Here is an 11,669-nt window from a genome sequence, read left to right as displayed (position 1 = left end):
GGGGAATGGTCTGAAACATGGCTATAGCGCTGAGCCAGTAATAATGGACCATCTTGTTGATATGGAGCATAGTCTGCTGAGTTTGATCCCTTTCCGTCACATTGCCTTGGATGAAACTATCAGACCTGGAATTTTGCCTTTTGCCCCTGTATGAGTAAATTAACCCCTGAATTAACCCATAATTTCCTGGTCCACATAATTAATTAATTTCTTGGCCCACAGATGTACACTTGTGGTCCCTGTTGCGTATATGCAACGTTGGGCAGAAATGGCTTAAACTAGTGTCGTCTGTCTTTCTTTCCCTGATACCTCAGATCAGACCAGTAGAAGCAGCTCATTCAATATTTCTCTTCTCTCACCTTGACCTGTTTGGTAACCTGTTAAGTCCCCACCAATTTCCCACTTTTTGATTATTTTGAAATCCTATTTGTTTTATCTTTCCAAACTAGTAGTACTTTTTCTATGACTGGTAGGAAGGAAAGATAGACCAAACGTATAATAAATACACTTGATCGAATATAATTAATAAAACAGTACTTCTGAATCTGCTCATCTGGATTTAAATCTTCACATGACTCTTCAGTTTCTTTCTGTTTCTGACTGGACTAAATCCACATGATGAGACCTTGTAGGGAGGTTCATTTCTAATCTCCAATTTACTTTGAATTTACAATTTAAGCTATTTAATTTATTGGATGCTGTGCAGAAATCAGTTGTGTTCATTTTCTATCTCTTTGTTTCTCATCCAATCATTTTCTTGTTGATCTGATTCCTTATGCACCGACATCTGGAGTTTAAATGATAGTCAAGAGGCAGAAGGCTTGGTATGTGTGTGGTGGGAATATGTGGTGGGAGGTGGTTGTTAGGTACTCCCAGTCCGCTCACAGATCTGTATTCAGCTGTCCCTGTTGGTGAAAATGGGGCAGAGAAGGGCCGAAGTGGTTAAAAAAAAAGTTTAAAATGTAGCCCATTGTCATACTTTATGGACCATTCCTAAATCAGCACCTTCCTTTTAAAATACATGTCAGCCTGATCTTTTCCCACTGTGCACTTTTATTTCAAAGAGCAGCTTGGAATGTAAACCATGATTTCTCTTGTGAGCACTCCCATTTAGTCATTAAAGGGTAATTGTGCATCTAGGCCTGTTCACCAGCATATGGGTAGCATCACTACTACCACATTCCACATGGTGGGAAGCAGCAACATTTGTGCTGTGTGTTGTCAGTCAGCAACCAGTGTGAATGCAGCGAGAGGAACACTCAGATTGACTGCTGTTTCACATTTCTACCCAACGTTGCATATACGCAACCAAATGTGTACACCTGTGGGCCAGGCAAAAATGGGTTTTATCAGAAGCCTGAAATGCCTAGGCCAATACTGGTTTCAAAAAGCATTAGACAACCAGGAGCTTCTGAAGAGCTCTTAAGAATTTGACTTGGTAATGATGCTGAATGTTGAGTTTAGAAAGTAGATCTTATCTTTTCGCTTTGCTCATTTTAGTTCATTTAAAAATGCCTACTAGGTCATTTGGAACATTGTGTTCTATTAAAAACGGAATTTTTCATAGATGTATTTAAAAATGTTTGTTGAGAAATGGACACCCTTTGTAATGTCTTGGAAGAACAAAATAGGTGTGTGTTTGTGTGTGTGCATACAACGTTATAATCTACGTATCTTTTTCAACTTAAATAAAAAATATATTTTTTCAGGCCAGTTGCTCTCTTCTTTGGTAGGAGTGTGATCTATAGAATACACTCCTATACATCCTATACAATCTATAGAATACACACACTGATCTATAGAATATAGAATAGATCTATAGAAGATCTATAGAATTACAGGTATAATAGATTACTTTGCATAGTATAAAGTGCATAGGTTGTTGTTGCTGAGATTCAACCAAACAATATCTTTTCCTCCCAAACTAGCACTGCTTTCAAGGGCATACAACATACATTAACGCAAGAAGCCACAGGCCCAAATTGTAACCAGCTTTTCAGCACTTACATAGCTGTGCCAGTGGGGCACATGCTGCATCCTGCAGTTGGGTGGAGGCTTCAAGGTAAGGGAATGTTTGTTCCCTTATCTTGGAGCTGCATTGCCCTTACCTCACATTGCCTGTTGGAAAGTTGGTTAAGACTGTGCCTACCATTACATTACACAAATCAAATGCCTTATTCGTACTTTCTTTTTAACTTTGAACATATGCATTTGGGCTGCCTGATCCACGGAACCAGAAAATAACAACAGTCAACTTGGCTAGCAGTCACTCAAAGACAGAAAAAATGAAGAATTTCACAGAGTCCATTCCTTGTATTCTAATTACAGTGGTGGACATATGTATGAATCAATGTAAAAATCTAAACAAAACTGGGTAGGATTAGAGGTTTCCTTTTAGAGGGTAGAGGTTAGAGGTTTGCTTAAAAAAACCATGGCCTCTCCGCAAAAAAAGGTTATTTTGCTCACTGGCTTCGCTTGCCCCTTGATAGACCGAGGATTTAAAGTAGAGGGAGAAATACTGGTGCATGTGGGAAAGGAGAAGGCAGCAGAGAAGTTAACAGCTAGCATTTAGTGTAGGAATTTTGTTTAGTTTACTGTATAAACAAACAATGACAAACAATAAGCTTTTTTTGGAAATTCAGGCTGCAATTTTATAGAGGATTGGCATAAATCCTATTGAAAACAGTGAGTGTGATCTCTGAGGTCATGTTCATAGAACTGACCTGCTAGGAACTTTTCAAGCTGGGTACCTACATCCTGTCAGAATGGATGTGGAAGATTTATATGAGGATGCAAAAGCTCACAGAGGACGTCAGCTGGGCTTGGGGTAACTCAATCAACCTTTAAAAGACTGCTCAACAGTAGAATTTCAGCACCACTTGGCAGGGGAAGGGATGACAACAACTACTGCCCCCTTTTTTTCTTCCCCTGCCTGTCTTACAGTCTTTAAAGGTGCAGGATTCTTATCTCTGCCACATACTCATAAGTAGATGGCTTTAGGCAAGCCTCTTGGCCCCAGATTTTGCATCTGCAACATGGGGATAATAATATTTACCCTAGAGCAGTGTTTCTCAACCTTTGCCATACCACCTCACATTGTCCACCTAGTTCACCTATTCAAAGTACCACCAGAAGTAACTGGTGATGACATCATTGACAGTTACTTCTTGATTGGGAGGCCAGATGTGACATGACAAACACCAGGAAGAGGCTCGGGGTGCAATGGGAGGACTTTTTTGGGCACAGAAAAGCATGCTTTGGAGCTCTGTCCACCAAGCTAAGCCTCCTACTACTGTTTGTTGTGTCATGTTCCTGGTCTTGCTGCTGGACAGCAGGTGTCCAGAGGTCCTGCAAGTACCACCTCAAGGACTACTGGTGGTACCCGTACCACTGGTTGAGAAACACTGTCCTAGAGGATTGTTCTTAGGATAACAAGATAATATTTGTATTACATATTTCTTTACCCACTCATTGTGACCAGACACCCTCTGTTTCCAGGACATGTCCTCTTTTTTTAGCCTCGTGTCCTGGAAAAGAACTTAAATGTCCTCCTTTTCTCTGTGAGCAGGCAGCACATAGTCTTATACTTAATACATTATGTGTAATAAATGATAAGTAATATAATATTTCAATTTAATAACATGGTGTTTAAATTAACCACATGAAATCAATATGCGAGTGTTTTTCACTTTTATTTTGTCCTGTCCTACATTTTTGGGCTGCCTGCTCCTCTTTTTGAGGTTATGACATCTGGTCACTCCTGTACCCAGTGTGTCATTAGCCTGTGGAACCCCTTGCCACAGGATGTGGTGATGACATCTGGCCTGAATGCCTTTAAAAGGGGGCTGGACAGGCTTATGGAGCGAAAGTCCATCACAGTTTACAAGCCTTATGGGGAGGTGCCACCTCCTGCTCTTAGAAAGAGGCCGCCCCAGAATGCCAGCTGCAAGGGAGAGCACCAAGAGGCAGGTCTTGCTGCTGCTTGAGGTATCTGGTGGGCCACTGGGAGGGATAGGACGCTGCACTCAAGTTGCTGCGCCGCGCACCTCCCACATGGGCTGTCAGTCACCTGACAACCACACCCCTCCCGCTTCTCTCACCGCGCATGCGCAGTGCTTCGAAACGAGCCCCCTCTGCAGGGGTGGTGCGAGTTCACACAAGTGACCCAGGGCGCATACTCAGCTCTCCCCTCCTTCACCCAAGGAGACTGCAGTACTGCGCCTGCGCAGCTAAGCGCAGGCGCCGTAGGCCGGCCGGCTGCTTGACTGAAGCGGGTGGGCTCTGAGGTGAAGGTGCCGGGGAGGCGCTCCGCGTCATGTACCAGCGGAGCCGGGCGGTGGCCGGGCGCCTGGGGCCCCGGTACCCGTGGGGATGGGAAGGGAGCAGCGGCAGGCTGCGGCTGGGCGCGGGGGACTCGGCGCGATGCTGTTACCGGGCGCGGCCGCGGGTGAGTCCGAGCGCTGAGGCGGGGTGGCCGCGGGGGGCGTGGTCCAGAAGTGGGCGTGGCCTGGAATGGTCAGCCAGGGAGCTGGGCGCGCGCTGCGGGAGGACACGTGGGTGGCTGAGAGGATGGGGGGGGCGCTGGGTGGTGTGGGGCAGGGCCTAGCTCTGTGGGGTGAGCATGGACAGAGCAGTGCTCTCTGGTGGAGGGAGTGCTGAGCCCCTGCAGACCCTAAACCTGGGCATCTGCAGAGCAAGACCCTAAAGCGCTGGCACTAGAACCAGTTCATTGTGGCTTAAACCTCTGTGGCTGACTTTCCAAGGCGCATGGAGCATATGGCAGGTACGCATGGGTCTCTCTCAAGCAGCGCTCCTCAGTGTTGGCACTCGCAGCACTGGTGGTACTTGAGGTCATGCGCATGGGACACACACTCCTACACACACCTGCTGCTGTCAGGAAGAGCAGCAGTGCAGCACAACAAACCGTGGTGGGGGACACAGCTCAGAAAAGCCCTCCCACCCATCCTAAGCCTCTTACCTGTGTTTATTGCATCATGTCTGGCCTCCCAATCTAGAAGTAACTGGCAATGACATCATCACTAATTACTTTTGGTGGCACTTCTGATAGGTGGACCATGCGAAAAGGTGAAAAGTTGAGAAACGCTGGTCTAGAGCAGGGCCAATCCAAGGCCTGAAGCAGTTTGCCAAACGCTGCCCCCTCCCTTACCGGATGGTGTTCCAGACTCTGTTCCTTCAATGCTCTATCCCACTGCTCTCCTCATGCTTTCACTTTGTCTTAAGAACGTATGAAGCACTCCAAGAGCCCATCTAGTCCAGCTTCCTGTATCTCACAGTGGCCCACCAGATGCCTCTGGGAGCACATAAGACAACAACATACGGGTATCCTGTTTGTCCCTTCCTTGCACCTGGCATTCAGAGGTAGGCTGCCTCTAAAACCTGGAAATGCCAGGGCTGGTTCATGCTGTACTTGGTAACCTAGTTTTCATGATCTTTAAATGGTTTCTCCTTTTATTCTAGGACTTGGACGTCTCCTGGGATAAAATACCTCCAGGGCTTGTCCTTTCCAGTTCCATAGGGCCAACATTCCACTCGTTATTCACCAAGAAGCTAGTGGAAGCCCCTGCTGTGCTCCCAGCTCTGTCAGTACCTGTTGGAGGCAACTTTGCTAGTATCAACCAAACTGAACCGAAGAACAGCCTTTGTCCATTGATGCGCAATCTGGAGACCAGGACCCTTTCCCATCCTGCTGTGCTTTCCCTGCCAGAAGGCATGGAGAATGCAATCACATTGGTGAATGGAAGGCAAAAAGATGACATTGTGGTGCGGGATGTTGAAGGGCTAGATGGTGCCTCTTTGGACTCTTTGCACAGTCTTTTCCATGGCTGGCAGTGCCGATCACCCTATCAGGCTCCTGAAGTAGCGCTGGGTTCCCTTGCACCCTTCAGAGCAACTACAGAGGTGCCCTCTCCAGCCCGCTCTTCAGACAGCGATGACCCCAGCATGGAGGAGCATCTTGCAACCATGCACCAGAAATTACGGAATGAGGTATTGTGTGGGAAATCTTGCGCTGTTTAGGGCTTAGTGATTTTCATGTGCATAGTGATAGGACTCAAATTGTAAGTTGGCTAGAGTTGTATTGTTGGAAGGCACCTACATGAACATTCCACCATCCTCCCTGTGCATGCTGTCCACAGTTACATCCCCAATAGGTGGCTGTACAGCAAACATGATTCAATGATGGTGACCCTTCCATCTTCTGAAGCAGACTGTTTCACTGCTGAACAGTTCATACCATCAGGAAGTTCTTCCTAACATTTAATCAAAATCTTTTTTTGACATTTAAACCAATTTGTCCTAGTCCTACCATCTGGAGTAACTATAAGTAAATCCACTCCCATCTTCCACATGACAGCCATCCAGATAGTTATACAATTTGTCCCCTCTTAACCACCTGTAAATTAAACAAGCCCATCTCCAACCTGTCTTTATAGAACATGGTCTCCGGTTGTTGCTCTCCTCTGAACCTGCTCCAGTTTGTCACTGTTAAGCTGTGGCATCCAAAACTGGACACGGTATTCCAGATGGGGACAGGCTACAGCAAGATACAGAAGTACTATTACTTTTCTTATCAAGATAAGTAATGGTACTACTGTATTCTGCTTTGAGAACCAGGATGATGTAGTGATTCTGTTGTTAGACCTGGAAGATTCAGGTTCAAATCTACTCAGTTTTGAAACTTCCTGAGTGACCTTGAGCCAGTCATTATTTTTCAACCTAACCTACCATACAGGGTTGTTATGTGGAGGGAAGGAATCATGTATACCACCTTGAGCTTCTTGGAGGAAGGGTAGTGTAAAATAAATAAGATGGAAGTTGACAAACTGGAGCAGGTCCTGAGGAGGGTGAGATGATGATATATATATATATGTTAAGAGGGGACATGATAAATCTGAGGTGATGTTTGCATTGCAAACACTTCGTATAACTAAAGGCACGATCCTAACCAGGTCTACTCAGAAGTAAATTCTGTTTTGTTGAATGGGCCTTACTCTCAGAAAAGTGATTAGGATTGCAGCCACAGGCTGCAATCTTGTGCATATTTATCTGGGAATAAGCTGGTCTTGGTTTTGAGTAGACATGAATAAGATTGTGCTGTTAGTTTCTGTGCCAAGAGTTCATATTTATCATGCCAGAACTGACCTTGGTCTACAATACTTTTTCTGTAGTGTAGTAATTAATAGTTCTCACCATGCAGATGGGCGTTCAGTTTATTTGTCATGCAACATGAGCATGGTGGAACTGCCTGTCACATGAAAAATTAATTGGTGAATCTTCCGTAATGGGCTCTGTGGTTCCACCTGCTCTTGGTTTGGTTGGCTGTTGACTCTCAAAGTCACCCATCTTTCTTCATTTGATATTAGCGTACATGTTTGTATCTAAAGTTGAAGATGGAATCAAATTCAGATTCTGAAATTTGAATTTTTACAAATAAGCTTGAGATTCTGATATGGAATTGTCTCAGAACTTGTTCCCGTTCTTCTCGGCAACACAGGCCAAAGAGCTTGGTGCATGAATTGTGGAAAGTAGAATTGAGAGCCTCATGGTATAGCTGGAAAACTGAGCCCTTTGGGAGCTGACTTCGGTTGTACTGAGAATCTGTAGCTGAGCTAGTTTTCACAGTTCACCATTCCCCTTATTATCTCTGTCATCCGCCCCCCCCCCCCGACAGCTACCAGGCTTTTTTCTGAAGACACATGACTATGGAATCTATTCAGAGAATGTGGAATTCGTGAATGAGATTCTGCACCTAAGAACACGGTAAGTGGAAAAGTCTAGAGGTGAAAAAGTTCTGCAGACTGGATTGTACTATCCCTTTTAAAGAGGGATGTTATGGTTTTGGATAGATGTCAGAAAATAGTCTCTTCAGTGTGTAGATCAGTCTGATGCAGCTGGCATCCCATGAGCCAAATCTGTTCTGAAATCAATCAGTGCTTGGCTTGAAACAATTTGTTTCCAGAATCAAATTCTCAGACCTCACAGACCCCCTCACCCACAGATTTCTTGCAGTTTCCTTATACATTTTTATATGAGATAAGGGTCAACTTGGCACCAGGACCAGACACTATCACCCTGAAGAACTACCACATTTTGGGTCAATGACCTGTGGTACAAGTTATGAATAAGGCAGAGGATTGTGAAATCCTATTGCAAGTCATAAAAGTTTATCATGAGCCCCACCTGAAAACCACAATGGGAGAGGTCTGAAAACTAATTTGATACTCACAAAAGACAATTGCTGTGGTGTGTGTGTGCTATGAATATAGATGGTTAAAATATGTGGTGAGGAAGATGTGGTACTGCTGATACCTGAATCACTTAGGTATAATAGTTTCTGAGGATGTGAACATCTTCTGCTTCCCTGTGGATGTAGACAGAAACTGTCCTGAAGGCTTAACCTACTCATGACTTTGAAAATCTCAGAAAGCAGGCATTGCTGGATAACATGCCTCCATCAGCAGAATGGACTTACCATACTTAGACATTATCCACATCTTTGCCAACCAGGAACAGTTAGAAACTGATGACCTAAACCAATTCTTTACCTTTGTATGTTACATATTTAAAAATCCCCGACCCCTTTGATGGCTAGGGATTCAGACTGTTCCTTCTTACTGTCCCCTCCATTCCTTTCCAGCAATCTTGTGGTAATCTTTATGTAGTGTTATCAATGTACCCAGTGCATTGAAAACACAGAAGCCAGTCCCTGTCTCAAGGGGCTCTCAATCTAAAATAGACACAGGGAGAGAAGGGGAAGGAGATTGTGGCAGGGAAAAATTTGTAATTATTTCATGTATAGGTACTTGGACTTAGTTGCAGTAGTTAAGTGGAGTGGGGGAAATGCCATACGCCTCACAGAAATGATGGTTTTTGAGGAGCACCTTACTCAATTATACAAGATGCAGGAATGGGCACTCAGCATGATGATCATGGATGTGATAAAGATGGAAAACTTGCCTTTGGTGAATGGGCCAGTTAGAGTCTGGCCCTTGGTTCCAAATACAGGTGAAGTTGCATCTTATGCAGGGATTAGTTTCTAAAGTCATATATAATCGTTGCCATATTAAGTGCACTTTGGAGGCTGATATACTGTCAGTAAGTCCAGCACAGCCAGATTTTCCTCATCGCTCATTCGGTTGAGCACTAGATGAAGTAGTTGACTTTTGTTTAGGGACCAAAAAATATGTATCTTGGAAAACTCATTGTGGCAAGATGCTCACACTGTGAGAAGCACACAGGAATGGAGACTGAATGGAATGGTGGGTGGCACCACTCACACTATTTAAATTGCTTTTTTTGTCTCTGGCTGAGTGCTTATGAGTGCAATTAGCACAAATTGAATGCAGACATGATGAGACTGTAACTAAAAAAAAGGAGCTTCTGCCAGTTTCTCCAATTAGTCAAATACCTTGTCATCTAATTAGTGATAAACATAAATGAATGAACAAGATTTCCACTGTGCCCATCTTACTATCTAGCATGGGCTGTCTGCTGATCTGGGATACTCACTCCTTCAGCTTGAGTATGTTGGAAAAAGCAACTGAGCGGAGAAAACAGTTTGGGCTCTCATCCCTGACCTCTTACCTATGCTGAGCTATTGGATAATCTTGTAGCTAACTAATGAAACACCATCAGATATTGCTAGTCTGTATTAGCTGGAGAAGTCTTTTAAATGCATTAAATATGCAATTTGTCTATAGCAGCAGTCATGTACTATCACATCTCATTCCAACATGTGGCAGAATATATGAGCCCTTTCCCTGCCCCCATATGCGTTTAGTTTTATGTGATTATATGCAATTTGTGTAACAATTGATCTGTGAGTGGCTGGCTGTTTCACATTGCAGTCATCAAGAGCTGAAGAGGCAGGTGTAAACTTGCCCTTAAATATGTCACTAGTTTGGGAGGAAACAGGGTTTGAGAAACATGCCTCTAAGCTTTCCATATGCTAGTGGAAATCTATGAATAGAATTAGATTACATTTGTTTCAGTGGGACAAAATGATGTGTTATATAGGTACCTGTGTTGTAGCAGTGTCTTGCAGCAAAGGTTTACAATATGTCATTTTACTTCAAGTGAGGAAAGTATGGTCCACCTATTTTAGTGGGAACAGAGTAGGAGAAAGTGGGTATAAAGTGATGCTGTGAATAAGCAATAAATAACAACCAGTATTTATATACTAGAAGAGATAGATCAAAGTAGTTGTAAAATTATTTACCATAGTGTGCATATGGGAAAGGAGGTCCCTCAGTGGTTTGCAAGAATTTTCTATCCTAATTGATTGTCATCTTTTCACCTTCCTACTTCATCACTAGTGGCCGAGGAATGTACCAGCTGGCACTAACTCTCTGTCGCTTTGTGGCCTGGAACTACTTTGCTGACTTGCGTATGGAGGTGCTGAAAGTGACGCAACATCCAGAGAACTGGAGCATCCAAGCCCGGTGGCGGATTACTGGGTTGCCTTTTCATGTCCTTCTGTTTCGCTTTTATAAGAGAGACAAAAGTGAGCTTTACAGGTGAGGCATCCCCCTTATAGGTACCTGTTCTTTTGAGTCAAGCAGCTACATGTGCTGTGTATGCAGTCTCTTCCTTGAGACTGGGGAACCTTTATCTTTCCTGGAAGTGGAATTATGGCAGTCTTTTGTTTTGATTGTCTGCTTCTCTAGGGGAAAGTGCAGAGACTTGTTTATTTCCTCTTGCCTCTTTTTGGCAGGCTTTTTAGAGCTGACATCTACAAGTGCTGTATAATTTTATTTGGGTTGCATTGTCATGCCTGGGCTTAAGCAGCACTAGGCAATTTTTAAAAAAAATGTGTTTAAGTTGTAGTTTTAGTGAGAATAATTTGACCCTAGTCTGTAATATGTTAGATATTCAAACATTTGTATGATTTATTTGAAGAGGTCACCTAAATGAGCTTTTGTCTGATTTCCACCCCCTTCCAGGACCTATGATGCCTATTCCACATTTTTCTTGGATTCACAAGGCTTAATTAACTGTCATAGGGTAAGCAAGGTGAGTTTCGAGTGCATGAGTATTGCTGCAGAGGGAGATGGGGCAGTAGTATTCCACCTCCCCACCCCAGGGGAAGTGCTTGAGTATTAATAGGAACAGCTTTTATCTTCCATGCCCAATTAATGCTTTCCTTTCTTTGCAGCTCATGCCATCACAGCCACCCCTGAACAAGCTGAAGAAACTCTTAGTAGCCTCTCTGGTAGGCCTGGGACTGTCTGACCACAGGCCATCACTACAGCTGCTCTCATCAGCTCTAGCTGGTAAACAGGGGGCACCAGTAGGCTGCAGGAATAACTGATGCCCTTTTGGTTCGTTGGCTTGTAGCTTATCTGTCTCACATCGTGGGGTGAGGCAGGGAGGATGCCACTAGAGGCTCATTGTGTATTGATGTTGCCTTTGTACAAAGAGTGTGGGCCTTGCCTCATGTTGCTGCTGTTAACCCTATCAGCAAGCGCTGTAAAGATTGTTGTAATTTAATCTGTATATAATAAAGTTTATGTTGCAAGTAGTCTGGATAAGTGGTCAAGATTGTGAATTTGGTGGCTACAGGCTGATAGAAACTGCCACTTATATTGAGCCAAAATGGACTGCCACTTTTGCAAAAACCCTTCACCTTCCATGTAAAGGTGCCCTGCAGT

The 11,669-nt window shown here is 44.0% G+C and overlaps 1 protein-coding gene across 1 annotated transcript; it reads left to right on the top strand.

Moving 5' to 3' along the window:
- Window positions 1-4,229: 4,229 nt before the first annotated feature.
- On the top strand, window positions 4,230-11,539 carry C2H6orf136 (chromosome 2 C6orf136 homolog). The gene is made up of 6 exons (XM_066618247.1): window positions 4,230-4,447; window positions 5,479-6,006; window positions 7,691-7,779; window positions 10,335-10,535; window positions 10,962-11,031; window positions 11,174-11,539. Exons 1-6 carry the CDS (start codon window positions 4,316-4,318, stop codon window positions 11,327-11,329), a joined length of 1,176 nt encoding a protein of 391 aa, XP_066474344.1. The 5' UTR covers window positions 4,230-4,315; the 3' UTR covers window positions 11,330-11,539.
- The last annotated feature ends 130 nt before the right edge of the window (window positions 11,540-11,669 follow it).

This window comes from Tiliqua scincoides, chromosome 2 (assembly GCF_035046505.1).
Source record: "Tiliqua scincoides isolate rTilSci1 chromosome 2, rTilSci1.hap2, whole genome shotgun sequence".
Classification (NCBI taxonomy): Eukaryota; Metazoa; Chordata; class Lepidosauria; order Squamata; family Scincidae; genus Tiliqua; species Tiliqua scincoides.
The sequence above is the reverse complement of the archived record's forward strand: the minus strand, read 5'-3'. Positions and strand labels throughout refer to the sequence as shown.

Bases quoted from the DNA above. Each gene is read 5' to 3' on its own strand.
- C2H6orf136 (XM_066618247.1), top strand. From the start codon at position 4,316: ATGTACCAGCGGAGCCGGGCGGTGGCCGGGCGCCTGGGGCCCCGGTAC. The intron at 6,007-7,690 runs GTATTGTGTGGG...CCCCCCCGACAG, and splicing joins ACCAGAAATTACGGAATGAG to CTACCAGGCTTTTTTCTGAA. The intron at 11,032-11,173 runs GTGAGTTTCGAG...CTTTCTTTGCAG, and splicing joins ACTGTCATAGGGTAAGCAAG to CTCATGCCATCACAGCCACC.